The sequence below is a fragment of the Choloepus didactylus genome (genome assembly GCF_015220235.1).
Source record: "Choloepus didactylus isolate mChoDid1 chromosome 11 unlocalized genomic scaffold, mChoDid1.pri SUPER_11_unloc1, whole genome shotgun sequence".
Lineage (NCBI taxonomy): Eukaryota > Metazoa > Chordata > Mammalia > Pilosa > Megalonychidae > Choloepus > Choloepus didactylus.
In genome coordinates this window covers 2,402,903-2,421,177 of record NW_023637577.1, presented here as the reverse complement: position 1 = coordinate 2,421,177, position 18,275 = coordinate 2,402,903, and the positions used below count along the sequence as shown (strand labels likewise).

General features: G+C 39.3%; 1 protein-coding gene across 4 annotated transcripts in view; it reads left to right on the top strand.

The window, feature by feature from the left end:
- The window catches only part of SFXN1 (sideroflexin 1), a 71,876-nt gene extending 54,245 nt beyond the window's left edge, over positions 1-17,631 (top strand). For all 4 annotated transcript variants that reach the window (XM_037823083.1, XM_037823082.1, XM_037823081.1 and 1 more), the window contains exons 9-11: positions 7,209-7,258; positions 7,896-7,943; positions 15,750-17,631. In XM_037823083.1, the coding sequence (XP_037679011.1) occupies positions 7,209-7,258; positions 7,896-7,943; positions 15,750-15,846 (195 nt within the window). In that variant the 3' untranslated portion in view covers positions 15,847-17,631. The remainder of the gene's footprint in view (positions 1-7,208; positions 7,259-7,895; positions 7,944-15,749) is intronic.
- Positions 17,632-18,275: the final 644 nt, after the last annotated feature.

Here is an 18,275-nt window from a genome sequence, read left to right as displayed (position 1 = left end):
TCCCAGTCTTTATCATCTATCTTTACCTCTGGTGTCATACATTCTCCTATCCCACCTCTTTCAGCTTTACTCACAGACATCTTTGTTCAGTGTACTTACAATACTGTGCTACCATCACACAGTATTATGCTATCTATTTCTGGATCTATGCAATCAATCCTAAACATTCTGTAGTCCTTCAGCATCAAATGGATGATCTCCGCCCTCTTTCTATCTCCTGGTCGCCTGTGTTGTCAGCTTTTAACTCCCAAAGTTTGTTCATTAATGTCTGTTCATATTAGTGAGACCATACAGAATCTGTCCTTTTGTTTCTGGCTAACTTCACTCAACATAATGTCCTCAAGGTTCATCCACATTATTACATGATCCATGTCTTTGTTCTGTCTTAGAGCTTCATAATATTCCATCATGTGTATATACCACAGTTTGTTTATCCACTCGTCCTTTGATGGACATTTGGGCTGTTTCCATCTCTTGGCAATTGTGAATAATGCTGCAATAAACATTGGTTTACAAATGTCTGTTTGTGTCTTAAGTTTCAGTTCCTCTGAGTATATACCCAGCAATGGAATAGCTGGGTCATATGGCAAATCTATATTTAGCTTCCTGAGGAACCTCCATACTGTCTTCCAGAATGGTTGCACCATTCTACATTCCCACCAACAATGAATAAGTGTGCCTCTTTCTCCACATCCTCTCCAGCACTTGTCATTTTCTGTTTTTTGGATAATGGCCATTCTGGTAGGTGTGAGATGATATCTCATTGTGGTTTTGATTTGCATTTCCTTAATAGCCAGTGAAGTTGAGCATTTTTTCATATGCTTTTGAGCCATTTGTATTTCCTCTTCAGAAAAATGTCTGTTCATGTCTTTTGCCCATTTTTTAATTGGATTGTTTGTCTTTCTGTTATTGAGATGCAGGATTCCTTTATATATTCGGGATATTAAACCCTTATCTGATATGTGGTTTCCAAATATCATCTCCCATTGTGTAGGTTGCCTTTTGACTTTTCTGACAAAGTCCTTGGATGTACAAAAGTGTTTAATTTTGAGGAGATCTCTAATTCAGTTTTACTGAGATATATTCACATCCCATACAGTCATCCATGGTGTACAATCAACTGTTCACAGTACCATCATATAGTTATGCATTCATCACCGCAATCTAATTTTGAACATTTTCCTTACACCAAAAAGAATAAAAATAAGAATAAAAAATAAAAGTAAAAAAGAACACCCAAATCACCCCCCACCCTATTTTTCATTTAGTTTTTGTCCCCATTTTTCTACTCATCCATCCCTACGCTGGGTAAAGGGAGTGCAATCCACAAGGTTTTCACAATCACACTGTCACCCCTTGTAAGCTACATTGTTATGCAGTCATCTTCAAGAGTCAAGGCTACTGGGTTGCAGTTCAGCAGTTTCAGGTATTTACTTCTAGCTATTCCAATACATTAAAATCTAAAAAGGGATATCTATATAGTGCATAAGAATGCCCACCATGGTATGTGAGTATATCTCAATAAAATGAATATAAATAAATAAAAATTTAAAAAAATTTTTAAAAATTAAAAAAAAGAATGCCCACCAGAGTGACTTCTTGACTCCATTTGGAATTTCTCAGCTAATGAAACTTTATTTCATTTCATTTCGCATCCCCCTTTTGGTCAAGATGATGTTTTCAGTCCCACGATGCCAGGTCCAGACTCATGCCCGGGAGTCATATCCCACATTGCCAGGGAGATTTACACCCCTAGGAGTCAGGTCCCACGTAGTGGGGGAGGGCAGTGGAGTTTACCTGCAGAGATGGCTTAGCTAGAGAGAGGGCCACATCTGAGCAGCAAAGAGGTACTCACGGGGAGACTCTTAGGCACAATTATAAGCAGGTTTAGCCTCTCCTTTTCCAGGCAACCTTTTGACTTGCCTGATATTTGGCAAACTTCTTGACTATTTTAAATTCTTATGGCATTGGCATGAGCAACTTTAGAAGCAACAGAGAATCAAAAATACTTTGTAAACCAAGCCTCCCCTCCTGCTGAATGTGAGCAAAATCAGATTGTTAAAGCAAGTCCTGATTTCTAAGTAGATGAAAAAGCTTGGAAATTGTCATCTTCTCATGCTAGTTTGTCTGACGTAAAAATGACAGCATCTGGAAGAGAGGAACAGTAAATTAATAGTAAATGCAGGTCACTCAGCCAATAGTAGGAGTTTATGATTGCCAAGAATTTGCAGGTGATCATGAAAGCACTGGGGGGCTACCTTCACTGGCAACATCTCCACCATTTAGGCTCCCCCAGACCTTTTTCTCTGCCTTTCAAATGCAACACCTGATTAGCAGATGAATCCTAGCAGCTTGGCTCTGGAGCGTAGGCTCAGAATCTTCTGTCCACTTGCCACTGCATTATTCTTTGGCATCTGGCTCCAGCTATAGATAGCAGCCACACTTTGCTCTCTAGCCTATGTCCTGATCCTGTCTTGGGGTTCCAGAAATCTTATACGAAAGTCTGCATTTCAGTCAACATTAATGCTGAAAATTTAGGTTACTGAGGGAAACACATGAAATATGGTGGTTACTTCAGTATCCCAACTCAGTCGTGCCTTTGAACTCCTTCTGGGGTTTCAGTGGTGGAGCAGTTACCGCAGGTTCTTTCATCTGGACAGAAGACTTATTTGGGCATGTTGCTCAGTTTCTTCCTATAATAAGAGATGGAAATTGCTATAGATAGAGCCTCGCAGTTTTTCACATGAAGGAACTGGTGAGTGATACAGGCCATTAGCTCTGTCTTTTCCCACCATTACCACACTAGTCTCGGCTCTCTCATAAGAATAAAATGGAAAAATATTGTGTTTAGCTCCCTTCTCTTAGTTTGGATATTTTTAGCTTTGTTTGCTGCTGTGACCTTCAGTAATAATTTGTAGTATGCTGCCATGCCTACTACAGAAGCCGTCTGCCTGCTCTCCACACACACCAAAGGGCCTCGCCCAGAGCTGAAGGGGCCAGTGGCTCCGGCACTGCTATGGCCAGGTCGGGAGAGGCAAGTGGAGCAGCCCCTAGCAGTCTGAGCACCCCACTCGCTGCAGGGGGTCTGGTTGTAGCTGTACTTCTTTGGTGGAAGAGTTTACTTTGAAAAAGCAATGGCAAAATACTCTTCAGGTGCCCACACCCCTTTCGCACCGCCAAGTTTGGGGTTGCTGTTACAATTAAATATTGCATTTTGTCCATGTAGAGAGGGCCTTGGGATTTAATTGCGCCTACGACCATCACGAAAACGTAGGCCAAGGTAGCTTAAATTACTGCCCATCCCTTTCGGTTTTCAAAGCACTTTCTCGTTCTGTTTTGAAAGGCAGGCTTTACCATACTTCTGTTACAAAGGCTTGAGCCATCCTTTGCTCAGTAACTCATATACATATCCCAGCGGTAGCCACAGTCAGACGGATCACGGTTGGCCCCTGTGGTCGGCCCCCCAGCTCCAGCAACCCATGTACCTCTCTGCTCTGATATACTTATCTGGGCTTCTACCTGGGAAACGATTGAGCTTTCTTGTCTTTTTAAAACGGTGATGCTTAGGGAGCGTTCAGCATGACTCATCTCTCCCCCCACGCCTTATCTTTCCCCAAGGGTGTGCTGGGAAAAAAACTGTCATCTGTGTGCAGGTGACTCATGGAAATTTTTACAGTAAACACAAAACTGCACTATCTAAAATCTGGTAATTTGAGGAACAGTTTTCTTGAAGAATAGTTCCTGTGTCTTTTTACTTTATGTCATTCTTGCTGGCACTTTCATTGGCAATAAAATTGATAGGGTTTGGGTCCAATGATGGTTCTCCCTATTACTTAAGTTTTAATTCTCTTATATTCCCCTTTAATAAAAGTATCCTTCTGTTACTACTTAGTAAATACTCTGGATTGACTGCTGATTGGATGTGCAGGGAAAATTTATGTGTTCATTCATTTATTAATTCATCGGTCCTTTGCTGAGCGCCCGAGGTATGTCTTGCAATGTATTGGGGAGCAGAATCACAGAAAAAGGACAGAAATTGTTCTCAGGGAGCATATGACATGGGGGAAAGAGACACAGCATCAAATGGTGAGTACAGCTCAGGGAGCACAGCACGGAGGGAGCACAGAGTGGGTGCCTTATCCACTTGGCTGGTGGGGACAGATATGAAAAGGACTTGTAAAAATCTACAACTATAAAACTTCTACAAGAAAATATAATAGGAAATCTTTGAGACCTAGAGTTAGGCAAATATTTCTTAGACACACCACCCAAAGCACAGTCTGTCAAAGAAAAATTGATAAATTGGACTTCATCAAAATTTAAAATGTCCAGTTTTTGAGAGACACTATGAAAAGAAAGAGAAGATAAGCCACAGACTGGCAGAAAATTTTTGCAAAGCAGATAACTGATAAAGGACTTGTATCCAGAATATATAAAGAATCCTCAACACTTATTTAAAAAAAAAAGGAGCAAAAGGATACTTCACCAAAGAAGATATACAGATGTGAAATAAGCATGTGAAAAGTTGCTCCATGTCTTGAGTCATTTAGGAAACTCAAATTGAAACCGCAATGAGCTACACACCTGCTCGAATGGCTAAAATTAAAAGGACCGTAACAGGTGCTGGTGAGGGTGTTGGGGAACTAGAACCCTTAGACCCTGCTGGTGGGAATGAAAAAAATCATACAACCACTTTGGAAAAGAGTGTGGGAGTTTCTTAGTAAGTTGAATATATGATCCCACCATTCCTCTAATAGGTATTTACCCAAGAGAAATGAAAGTATCTCTGTGTATGTAAGAGATACACAGATGTTCATAGCAGCTTTATGTATCATAGTGAAAAACCAGAAACAACCCAGGTATTCAGCAACAGGAGAATAGTTAAATTGTGGTTCATCCATATGGTGGAATACTTAACTCAGCAGAAAAAAAAAAAAAAAGACATGAATCTCAATAACACAAAAGAGTGGATGACAAAATTCTAGGAAATACAAATGAATCCATATTGACAAAAACAGATCAATTGTTGTCATTTTAAAAAGCCAAGAATGTTCTATTAGTTTTATGTTTGCTGAGGAGTTTGGTCATTTCCAATGGGATATGGGGTTAAGGGAAGGAGAGGGATTGCAAAGGGGTACAAGGAACAAGGAGAATTTTAGGAAGGATGGATATGTTCATTATCTCTATTTTAGCGATGCCTTCTCAGGTATATACCTGTGTCAAAACATATTGCTTACTTGAAATACATGAGGGTTTTGTATGTTGTTAAAAGATCATCATCGCTGTAACCCATAACATTCTTTGAAATTACTTATATAGCTACTTGTTAAATTGTACTTTAAAAGTTATACGTTATATTTTACAATAAGGAAACAACTGAAATTGTGGAACTGTAACCCATAACATTCTTTGAAATCTGCTCTCTAACTACTTGTTAAATCGTACTTTGAAAGTTATCACTGTTCTGTATATCACTGCTCTGTTAAATTTCACAATAAAAAAAAAGATCAGGGGAAAAGTGTATAGAGTCATATCAACCTTTTGCACTTTTTACGTCACTGCCTATAGATTGTTTAAGCTTATGATCACTGTCTTTAATTCAGGTAAGCTTTTTATTTAAAATACCCTCTGTTTGTACCATTCTGTTCTAGACAAGAAGTGCCCTTTTCCTCAGGAGTCCTATCAGTATATATAAAAACAAACTCTGCAGCTCATTAACTTAGTCCCCAACTAAGTTCTGTTTAAGACGTACCTGTTTTATAGTGTTGTGGGAGCATGAGAGAAGGGATGAATTTGTCAGGATGGAGTGCTGGGGGAGTGACATCCAGGTTGGGCTTGGCAGGATAAATCGGAATTCTCCAAGGTCCTTCTCATTCCCGGGAAGTGGGGAGCAGGGTTTTGTGCAAAACCCTCTGCACGAGCCACAGCCAGCATCTGCAGGTAGGAGACGTCCATCTTTGAGATGACACTCAGCTTTACATTTTTGGATAACAGAGCAGCTCTGTTTGCTGCAGGCGGAGTCCACTTGAAATGAAGAGGTCCATCCCATCCCCTGGGATCAGTTCCCTGCATTAGTTCTGTGTAACACACCAGATGTCAGGTGTTTGGGAAATCTCCTTATGAAAATCCTTCATCATCAGAGGAGCCGGTTAGAAGATGAAATATGTCCCTTTCTTTCTCTCCTCTGAGGGGTGGAGCCCCCTGCTTAACCTCTGTGGTCTGCCCTGACCAGCGTTCTTCATTCCTCTCTAGCCCGTGCCTGTCCCCTCATGCTGACCCTTGCGATGCACCATTTCGCCAAGGACTCTCCTCGGGGACCAGGATACCTCTCACGCAAGCCCCCTTGGGATCGTTCTCTTTTAACGGCATGTGTTGACGCCTCGCTAACTTGGCTGATTTCCCTCCCAGCAGCTCACGACTTGGTTGCAGCTATTTCTGTGGCCGTATGTTTTTGATAACCATGTATTGCATCTCTCTTTACAGTGTATTTTGTACCACTCCTTTTTCCCAGCTAAAAATCTAACAGCATTTATTTTCCAAAAGACCAACCAACTCCTTCAATTCCATTTAAAAGAAAAAAAGTGACTAGCAAATATGTTTTATGCCAGAAATAGTTGTGACCATAAGGACAGCAGCTAAGACTAAGAAAAGCCAGGGTGGGCAAGAGGGAAAATTTTATGAGGTTTGTTCTGTGCCAGCCACTGGCCTTGGTGCTTTATGAGTGTCATCTGGCAATATCTTTACCCGCATGCCTTTCAGAAGCTGTTAGAAGCCTCGTTTTGCAGAAACAGAAACTGGAGTTTAGAGGGGTTGGGCTCTGCCTGCCCTTTCCCTGCAGCAGAGAACTAACCAACCAGGAGGGCAGAAGAGATTTGAATGCAGGTTGGTTTGCCTCCATAAACCTTAACACCCAGCCATACTCCAGGAGATAAGTTATAATTAAATGATAGCTATTTCTCCACCTCCTGTATTGGGCCAGGCATCACTCAGATTATACATGTAAAGGGAAAAAACATTAGAACCTACTTGATCCATGCATGGAGGTCAGTAACTAACGTACTTGTTGCAGTGTTACCCCAAAATTTCACTAATCACATTTACAGCTGGATCTTGGAATGTGGTCAAGTTCCTTTTATTAACCAGTGGAAGAGATTGCCTCTAAAAGCCTGTAAAAAATGTATTCAAAAAGAATTTATTTCTCTATACAGAGGTTCCCATGGATGAGTGCACCCATTCAAGTTGGATTAGTTGGCTTCTGGTGAGTTGAAATTACTTTTATACAGTTCTCTTCTTTTTAGAGATAAATATACAGCATGTTTTGAAAATGAGACTGTCCTAAAACATCTGGAACTCAGGGCCCCAGTCATTAGACGTAAACTGTCTTTAGAGATACTTTCAACATTGAGGGCTCTTATCTATGTGATTCTTTTTTTTTTTTTTTTTTAATTAAATTCAGTTTTATTGAAATATATTCACACACCATACAATCATCCATGGTATACAATCCACTGTCCACAATATGATAACATAGTTATGCGTTCATCACCACAATCTATCTCTGAACATTTTCCTTACATCAGACAGAACCAGAACAAGAATAAAAAATAAAAGCGAAAAAAGAACACCAGTATCATCCCCCCATCCCACCCCATTTGTCCTTTAGTTTTTATCCCCATTTTTCTACTCATCCATACACTAGATAAAGGGGGTGTGATCCATATGTGATTCTTTTTTAAACTCCACTTCCCCTGTGATTTTGACCATCTTATGTAGTAAACTTACACAAACAAGCAAATTGTTGTGAGGCAATATGATGCTGTTATGAAAGAAAACAAAAAAGTTTTGAAAATTTGATCATTTCTAACATGCTCTGATTTTGTCTTTTTTTTTTTAAGTTTGGTGTTTGCTACACCCCTGTGCTGTGCTCTCTTTCCTCAGAAAAGGTACGTATTTGCTATTCTTCAGAGTGACTATGTCTTAATCCTAAAAACCCATAAAAGAGGCAAGTGCTATTATCCCATTTCAGCAGTAGGAAAGTTAAGACTCAAAAACATTAATGAAGTCAGGGTCCCAAAAAGACACAGGTAGAAGCAGAAATCCAACCCAAGTCTGCCTAATTTCAAAACTCTTTTTACCCAACTCTTCTACCCCCTACCATTAAATCTGAATATACTTTTATTCTTTCCTGAGAGGTTAACTCTGGTGCAAATTTGCTTCTATAAAAATGTAAATATAGTTCACCATCTGATCCTTTGGCAAATGCATCTGTAATATGGATATATAGGAATTTACGTCTTACTCTCAGGGACAGCAATTGTATGCACTTAGCTTAGGTAGCTGCTATGTTTGCTTTCCTTTTGCCTGCTTTTGTCTTAAAAGTCTTATTGTGCACGTTTCTTTCATCACGAGTGGTCCTTGAATACTGACTCTGGTGGAACAGTGGTTAAATTGACTTTGTCTAACCCTAGACCATCTGCCTCCTAATCTAACGCCAAGCACAGAGAAGCAGCATTTCGTTGCTTTAAATGTTAACCGGCTCCTCCCTTGTCTTGCCCTTTCCTTCATGAGCCAACAGGTCCCAAACATATATGGTCTTTCATGTTCTAATCTTTCAAACTGGGTTTTGGATGAGGTATTCTATTCTAGAACCTTCTAGGTGATAAAGAACTCCACCTCTTATCTGCTGGTTCTACTTCGGTTTTTGACCCCTACTGTTCTCGAATGCAGATTTAAATCTCACAGAGAGGGAGTCTTTCATTGCCTTGGAGAAGACAGGACTGTCAGGCCCTGTTTAAGTGTACAAACCCCCAAATCTCAGGACTGAACCCAAGAAAAGCCTATTTCCCTAGTGTATAAACAGCTGAACACCAGTATTGATTTAGAAATTGCTTATCTAGAATTGAGGAAATTCGCTGATAGAGCACCAATGCTTAATAAATGTCTTAATTTGAGATTGAAAGGATTTTAGATTTGAAAGTCAGTAAGGTGGCTTCCTATTTCGATAGGCCTTGATTTTTTTAAGTGTTATGAGAAAAACAGCATTTTCTCTTTAATGTTCATTTTTATGATTTAATTTTAGTTCTAAGTAGAGCAATTAAAGGTTTTCTGTATCTACTTGTATCACAAGGTCACATGCCCTGGGAGAGTACATGGTTTTATATTTAGGAGACTGAGAATCCTCTTTCATCTCCCTCTGTTTAAAAATGAAGCCTATTAGTCTGCTGTTTTGCTTATGCGTTGTCTGTAGGCTTATTTTTCTTTTTGTTTCTTGTACCTCAATTGTCCAGGATAGGATCCTATTCCTTGGTTCATAACACACTATCCTCTTGGTCCAAGCAGGACCTTGTTTTATCTTATTTATTTTATTTTATTTTAATGACATAATGAACATCCATGAATCCACTGCCCAACTCACAAATGAAAATATTACCAATAAGTTGCATCTATCAACAGGCTGTCCCATCCCTTCTCTGTACCTTACCTGCAGATTAACCGCTATCTGAATTTCATGTTTATCTTGCTCTTGCATTTAAAAAATTTTATTATATATATATATATATATTCCTGATATTGTTGGTGTTTAGGTTTGCTTCTTTTGGAACTTTTTAGAACAGGGTGTCAAACTCTATCTAGTCTTCTGGGACTTATTTTTTTGTACTCAACATCATAGAGTAGATTTATTTACATGGTTGTGTATAGATGTAGTTCTTTCATTTTTACCACTGTCTGATAGTCTGTGGTGTGGAGACTACCACAATTATCCATTCTCTGGCATGAATGAGTGATAATGAAACACTCCTTATCAAAATTTGTGGGAATCAAAGTGTTGCTTTGAGAGAAATTTGGAATGTTTATATGAGAAAGGAAGAATGGCTGAAAATCAACACATTACATGTCCAACTTGAGTTTAAAGAAAAGAACAAAAGAATACCAGAAAGAGCAGAAGGAATGAGATATTAAGACAAGAGCAGAAATAAATAACATAGATAACAAAGCAAAAATAGAGGATCAACGAAGTCAAAAGTTGGTTCTTTGAAAATAGTAATAGAATAGACAACTATCTGTTGAGATCAATCAAAACAGAGAGAGAAGGCACAAATACATAAATATTATAAATTATAAATTGAAAAGGGAGCATAACTTTGGATTCAGCCAAGATTAAAAAAGCAAGAGAATATTATCAACATCATCACACAAAGAGACTTGAAAACAGAAAAAAAAGGACACATTCCTAGAAAAATACTAGCAAAGCTGAAAAACTAGAAATAAGCTTATAGCCAAGAGGAAGTTGAAGCATTATTTAAACTTCCTCCCACAAAGAACCAGGTGGTTTGACAGATGAGTTTTACCCACCTGTCAAGAAAGAGAACTCTGATTTTAAACAGACTCCTAGAAGATAAAAAGAGACTACTCCCTATGGAAAATAGCCACTGTTAACAGTGTGGTATTTTTTTTTCTAGGTTTTCCCCCTATATTCATAGTTTTCCTTTTATTTCTTTTACATATTTTTATACAAATTTATATCTGGACTTTTTTCACCTCACTTGTTGCCACATCTCAACCATATTAAAAACTTAATATTTGTAAAAGACTACTTAATAAAATATTAACAGTTTTCTTGGTAGTAAGGATTCTGAAGAAATTTTTCTTTAAACTTTTCTGTACAATGGATATGTATTTATAATAAAAAATGGAATTCATATAATACCTAGGAATACATTTTTTAAATGTATAAAGCAAAGATTAACAATGGTTATCTCTCAGTGGTAGGTCTAGGAATGATGTTTTATCATACACATTTTAGTATCTTTGTACAAGTTTTATAATTAATCATGTGTTACTTTACAGTGAAAAACAGCACTTTAGTATAAACAAAATTTTAGTGTTGCAAATTCCATTGAGTGCTTGTATCATTTTTTTTAATTAGTAGTGAACATTTTTTTTTTTTTTTTTTTTTTTTTGGTTTGCTGTTCATTTTCTAGCTTCTTCAGTTGATCCATTAGTTCTTTGATTTTGGCTCTTTCTTCCTTTTTAATATATGCGTTTAGTGCTATAAATTTCCCCCTTAGCACTGCTTTTGCTGCATCCCATAGGTTTTGGTATGTTGTGTTCTCATTTTCATTCGTCTCTATATATTTAGCAATTTCTCTTGCTATTTCTTCTTTAACCCACTGATTGTTTAGGAGTGTGTTGTTTAACCTCCAGGTATTTGTAAATTTTCTAAGTCTCTGATGGTTATTGACTTCTAATTGTATTCCATTGTGGTCAGAGAATGTGCTGTGAATAATTTCAATCTTTTTAAATTTATTGAGGCTTGTTTTATGTCCCAGCATATGATCTATTCTGGAGAAAGTTCCATGAGCACTAGAAAAGTATGTGTATCCTGGTGATTTGGGATGTAATGTCCTGTATATGTCTGTTAAATCTAATTCATTTATCAGATTGTTTAGGTTTTCAATTTCCTTATTGGTCTTCTGTCTGGTTGATCTATCTATAGGAGAGAGTGATGTGTTGAAGTCTCCCACAATTATTGTGGAAACATCAATTGCTTCCTTTAGTTTTGCCAGTGTTTCTCTCATGTATTTTGTGGCACCTTGGTTGGGTGCATAGACATTTACGATTGTTATTTCTTCTTGCTGAATTGCCCCTTTTATTAGTACGTAGTGGCCTTCTTTGTCTCTCAAAACATCCCTGCATTTGAAGTCTATTTTATCTGAGATTAATATTGCTACACCTGCTTTCTTTTGGCTGTAGCTTGCATGAAATATTTTTTTCCATCCTTTCACTTTCAGTTTCTTTGTGTCCCTGTGTCTAAGATGAGTCTCTTGTATGCAACATATTGATGGTTCATTTTTTTTGATCCATTCTGCGAATCTATATCTTTTAATTGGGGAGTTTAATCCATTTACATTCAACGTTATAACCGTGAAGGCATTTCTTGAATCAGCCATCTTATCCTTTGGTTTATGTTTGTCATAATTTTTCCCCTCTGTCTATTAATATCCTTTATTGTACCCACACCAAATCTCTTTAGTACTGAACCTTTCTCCAAGTCTCTCTGTCCTTCTTTGTTTCTCTGTCTGTAGGGCTCCCTTGAGTATCTCCAGTAGGGCAGGTCTCTTGTTAGCAAATTCTCTCAGCATTTGTTTGTCTGTGAAAAATTTAAGCTCTCCCTCAAATTTGAAGGAGAGCTTTGCTGGATAAAGTACTCTTGGCTGGAAATTTTTCTCACTCAGAATTTTAAATATATCGTGCCACTGCCTTCTCGCCTCCATGGTGGCTGCTGAGTAGTCACTACTTAGTCTTATGCTGTTTCCTTTGTATGTGGTGAATTGCTTTTCTCTTGCTGCTTTCAGAACTTGCTCCTTCTCTTCTGTGTTTGATAGTGTGATCAGAATATGTCTCGGAGTGTGTTTATTTGGATTTATTCTATTTGGAGTTCGCTGAGCATTTATGATTTGTGTATTTATGTTGTTTAGAAGATTTGGGAAGTTTTCCCCAACAATTTCTTTGAATACTCTTCCTAGACCTTTACCCTTTTCTTCCCCTTCTGGGACACCAATGAGTCTTATATTTGGACGTTTCATATTATCTATCATATCCCTGAGGTCCATTTCGATTTTTTCAATTTTTTTCCCCATTCTTTCTTTTATGCTTTCATTTTCCATTCTGTCATCTTCCAGGTCACTGATTCGTTGTTCAACTTCCTCTAGTCTTGTACTATGAGTGTCCAGAATCTTTTTAATTTGGTCAACAGTTTCTTTAATTTCCATAAGATCATCCATTTTTTTATTTAGTCTTGCAATGTCTTCTTTATGCTCTTCTAGGGTCTTCTTGATTTCCTTTGTCTCCCGTACTATGGTCTCATTGTTCATCTTTAGTTCTTTGAGTAGCTGCTCTAGGTGCTGTGTCTCTTCTGGTCTTTTGGTTTGGGTGCTTGGGTTTGGGTTATCCATATCGTCTGGTTTTTTCATATGCTTTATAATTTTCTGTTGTTTTTGGCCTCGTGGCATTTGCTGAACTTGATAGGGTTCTTTTAGGATTTGTAGACCAATTGAAGTCCTTATCTCTAATTTATCAGATCTACAGCTTCGTGGAGTACACTTTCTCTAACTAACCAGCAGGTGGCGTCCACAAGCCACTTGTTCTCCACAAGCCAGTTCTCCCCTGCTTAGCCTTTTTGGTGAGTGGGGGAGTGAGTCTTGTGGGGTCCAATTGGTGTACCAAGCTTGCGTGTGTAGTTGGTGTTGCCTGCCCTGTATATGGGGCGTGTTTCTGGGCAGTCAGGGAGGGGGGGGTGGCTCTAACAATCAAATCTCCCTGGTGATCCTAGAGTTTTAAAGCTGCTGCAATAGTCTAATCCTTCAGTTCAGTCCTGCCACAGTTTGTCTCTGCCACTGACCCACAAGTCCTTGGTATTGGTGTATGGCTCCTGAGACTTGCAAGTGGGCCCCTCTTCCAGGCCGTGCACCCCGGGTCCTCTGTTGAGGGATGACTGTGCTATGTCACAGGTGAGTGCCGTCCCCCCAGGGCAGTTCTGGGCTGCTGGGCTGTGTAGGGAGGCTCCCAGTCTGCTGAAATGATGGCTGAATGGGGCTTTGTTAATTCACACTGCTCTACCTTCCCAACTCTGGGACTATCAGCTGAGGTTGCAGGGAAGGCTAATGTCCACACCCAGTTTTGTGGTGTGTGCCTGTTATTTGAAGCACTTCCGTCACACTGGGTTGTCTGGGGCAGTTCTGGGCTATGGGGCTGGCGATGGGCAGGAGTGTTTCCTGTCCACCAGGATGATGGCTGTGGGCGGACACCCCCCTTTTCTTGGGAAGTTGTGGTGTTTAGTGAATTTTCTCAGCCACTGGATTATTGCGTTTTGTCTCAGAGCTCTTCTAGTTCTGCTCTTGACTTGACCTGCCCAAATAGTAAGTCTTTGAAGCTTTCTGTATTGGGCTTCTTAGAGTAATTGTTTTAGAAAAAGAAAAAAAGGATTAAAAAAAAAAAAAAAAAAAAAAACGGGCCCTCCTCGGAGATCTAATGGGTTATTGAAATGCTAAGAGACAAAGCAACCAGGGCCATTAAGGAAAGGTCCACAGGGCAGAGAGATCAGATTTTCTTCGGGATTTGCATATGCGCCTCAGGGCCCTTCCCCTTTCTATGTTCACCAGAACTCCAAAAATCCTCCGCTTTTATTTTGGAGTTTTTCGTGTTGTTTTTTTTCTATGCCTGTCTCCTTTCTGCTGGGCTGGCTGCTCTCAGATTCTCTGGTGTCTGGTCTCAGTCTATCTATGGTTGGAGTCTGTATCAGTAGAATGAGTTTCCGATAAGAGCAGCCACTGCAGTTCTCCCTTCTCTTTCCCGGAGCTGACAGCCCCTCCTCTTCGGGACTGAGCCTGGCAGGGAGGGGCGCGGGTCCCCTGGCCGCAAAAACTTACAGATTTTGCTGATCTCAGCAGTTCCACGTTTTCATGAGTGTTGTATGAAGTATGCCCAAAGTCAGATTGCTCTGTGGTGTCCAGTCCACGCAGTTCCTGGCTTTCTACCTACTTTCCTGGAGGAGTAACTAAAACATACAGCTCACCAGTCTCAGTAGTGAACATTTATATTGTATTTCTTGGGAAGCAACATTACCACAAATTGATAACGATTTATTACCCCAGATTTGTTAGTCAGGGTTCTCTAGGGAAACAGAACCAACAGGAGATATCTGTAAATATGAGATTTTATACAACTGTCTCACACAACTGTGGGGATGCACAAGTCCCAGTTCCATAGGGAGTGAGCTGGCAACTCCGATGAAGATCTTCGATGAAGTCCACAGGAAAGCCTGGCTAGCTGAAGAAGAGAATTCCGTAGGGTAGACTGCGAGCTGGCACGCCAATGAGGGTCTTCAATGCATTCCCCAGGAGAGGCTGGCTGGCTGAAGAAGTCAAAGTTCTCTCTTCTCCCATTAAAGTCTTCAACTGATTGGATTAAATCCAGCTGATTGAATTCTCATTGCAGAAAACACTCCCTTCATTAATGTAATCAGCCACCGATGCAATCAATTAACTGCTGATTTAATAAACCAGCCTTCTGATTTATTAACCAGCCACAAATGTCCTTGCAGTAATGGTTAAGCCAGTGCTTGCTTGACCAGACACCTGGACACCATCACTTGGCCAAGTTGATACTTGAACCCAACCATCACAGTGTGGGAAAGCCTCACATTGGTGGCGTCTTAGTGTCATTCACCATGCATCCTTCCCAGTGTGATTTAAGCCTTTAATAATATGAGAAGTCAAATATCTCCGTGTCAAGTTCTTAATGTGCATGTCTTTAATTATTAGTGACAACTTTCTGAAAGAATTAGGATGCTTAGTTTGCAGCCATGAGAATTTTTTTCAGACAGGACTCTGGTTTTTGTTTTTGTTTTTGTTTTTTTAATTAACTTTATCAAAAAATTAAACAAAAAAAAAAACCATTTCCAGATAAAATAAAACAAAGGAACAGGAAAAACAAATATCCTGATATAACTTCATTGATACAACTGATATCATGGGAATGTTCAAGAATGACTATGGTTTGTTAATTTTTTTGTGGTATGATAGGAGCATATTGGAAGCAATGAAGTTATATCAGTTATAGCAGGACTCTGTTTTATCACTGCCAGCCCTGTCTCCTCCCCACCTGCCAGCCCTGCCCCCCCCCCAACCCCGCTCTCTCTGCTCCCATCTCTTAACTATGTGATAACTATCATTTCTCCCTTATCCCAGCTCCATGTCTGTGACAAGCCTGGAAGCTGAGTTGCAAGCGAAGATCCAAGAGACCTGTCCTGAATTACGGCGTGTGTACTTTAACAAGGGATTATAAAAAGGAGGAAATCAGACCTCTAAGGCTGATCCTACAGCCTGCAAACCTTGTGTCACCATGTTGGTGAGGAAAACCCCATTCCACCTGGGTTCTCCTGGTTACAGAGACAATTCAAAGCTCCACATTATTAGCCTTTTCAAGGAAAGCTGCTACCTGTAGCACAGCACCTGGTGCAAGCCAGGAACCTGACACCTGTTGGCCAGTACATTTGAATCATGTTTCAGTTTCCAGATATACCATTCTGTTAGCTTTTATGGTCATTGTTTTTTTAAAGTCAATATCCCCACCCTCACCCGGGGTGTTAAAAAGCACTGCTAGGCATAGAGTAGGTGCTCTATAGAGTATTTATTGATTATCAATCAGTGAAAAAGAAATCTATTTAAAATATTGAATTTTCATCCCAGTTGTGTTTCAGATCAGGAAGTTCGTTCCCAGCCGTGGCTTGTGAAAAGACAAAAATTCTGAAGCTGAACTGTAAAACTTACCTTTATATATGAAGGGTACTTTGCTTCTCTTTGGGTAGTGAGCAGGTCCAAAGTAGATGTATTTTCGGGGGGGGGGGGGGGGACCGGGATTTGTAGAGTGAAATCTCCTTCCCACACCTCTGAAAGTCATCGTAATAAAGCAGCATGGCAACCCTTCCCTGCTGTCCACATTCACGGGCATTCAGATGGTTGGTGGATTTCTTTGGTTGATTTTTAAATTCACTCGGTTTTAAATTCTCATGAAGATGTTAACCTTACCTTGTACTTACTGACTGTGCAATTATTTACTTTAAATAATCTGAAATTTACAAATGTCAGCATTTGAAAATACTCAGCACTGTGTGATGGGGTTGAATCTGGTTTGTCTAATTTTTTAGAAGCGAGAGCACAAGTCCAGCTGCCCTTAGCTTTTAGGAAGATGCAGAGATAATGTGCTTATGAAACAGCAACTAAATGAATCTTACTTGAATGTTGTATATTACATTGTTTCAAAATAATGAATCCATGTACCACTGTTTACATCATCTGCAGTCATTTCACATATAATTCATTTAATAACACAAAGAGATTAGGTTTCAAGTATGTAGATATTCAAAATGATATACAAGGTATTTGTTTCCTGGAGTGTAGCTCACTGTCACCTTTAAGTGAAGAAATGTAGAAAACTATTTAGTTTTGACAGATTTTCCTGACAATGTGACCGGACTGAATTTCCTCATAAAGAAAAAATGGTGTGCCTTGTGTCTGTGTTTCTCTTTTCTCTGAAAGGATTAATGGATCTGAAGCTTTGGGTAACCGAGCCTGCCTTTAAGCTGCCAGAATTTTCTCGTTTAGAATTTCTATCTTAAACTGTTTAAAGCAAGATGGCTTCCCCATGTCATTCTGACCTTGGAAAGATTTTGTTGCCGTAAGTGGTAGAAGCCTGAAATTTGAGGCAGATCTCCATGAGGAGCTTAAAGGGCACTTTTAACCTCCTCTTCCCCCCCCCCCCCAAAAAAAGCAGCATTCCAAACCCTTGCTTTTCTCACCTCAATTACCCCATCACCCCAGCTAATCTTAGAATTCTTATCCCCAGTGAGCTTGTAGCTCCATTGCAGAATCTTAACCTCCTTCTTCATTGAAGTTAACAACCAGTGGAAAGATCAATGAACTAACTAACCAGGAACATATGACCAAAGCAGAGTTACAAAGAGGATAGTGAACGTGGAGATGTGTGTCTTTTTAAAGATGATTTATTAAAGCTTCAGACTCTTAATGCTTTTATATAGAAATATTAACTGTATAGTTTAATCGTGGTTTATTAAAAAAAAGAACAAATGAACCAAGATTGGCAGTCTTGGCCGATCTTTTAGAAATACTTTTCTGTGGAAAAATCCACATGAAGTGCAATATGCTTGTAAAAGTAAAGTTATTAATATTTCTATTATCATGATATAAGCAATTCTGATTTTAAGTATTCACTGACTGGCAGTTTTTATTTCAGTATTAGCACAGTGTCTTGCCAGTGTTGGAGTCATTGTATTATCTCCGTTCAACTGGATGAAATGTTAAATAAACTCAGACTGAAATTAAATTCTCTCTTTTATTTGAATGTAAAGGATAATGCAGTTTTATGTTACAGTCAATGGCACCTCTCATTCAGTCGTAATGTCTTTGGTGCCATCGGTAGCTCCTAATGAAGAGAATGAAGAGATTGTTTTATATTATGCCTTCCACAGAAAATAGTTTGGACCACCAGTCTCTCTCCTTCTTGAATACGATATACGGAGAGGCAGAGCCCCTAACCCCCAGCCCCACAGCAGTGTAATTCCAGAAACATTCATTATGAGCACGGGGCAAATGTGGTTCTGCCACAGACTCTAACGATGATCACTGTCAAACATCAGCGTGCGGCAAATCTGCTTTTATTTTGTTTACGAGATTTTAATATGGGACTAGCTTCTG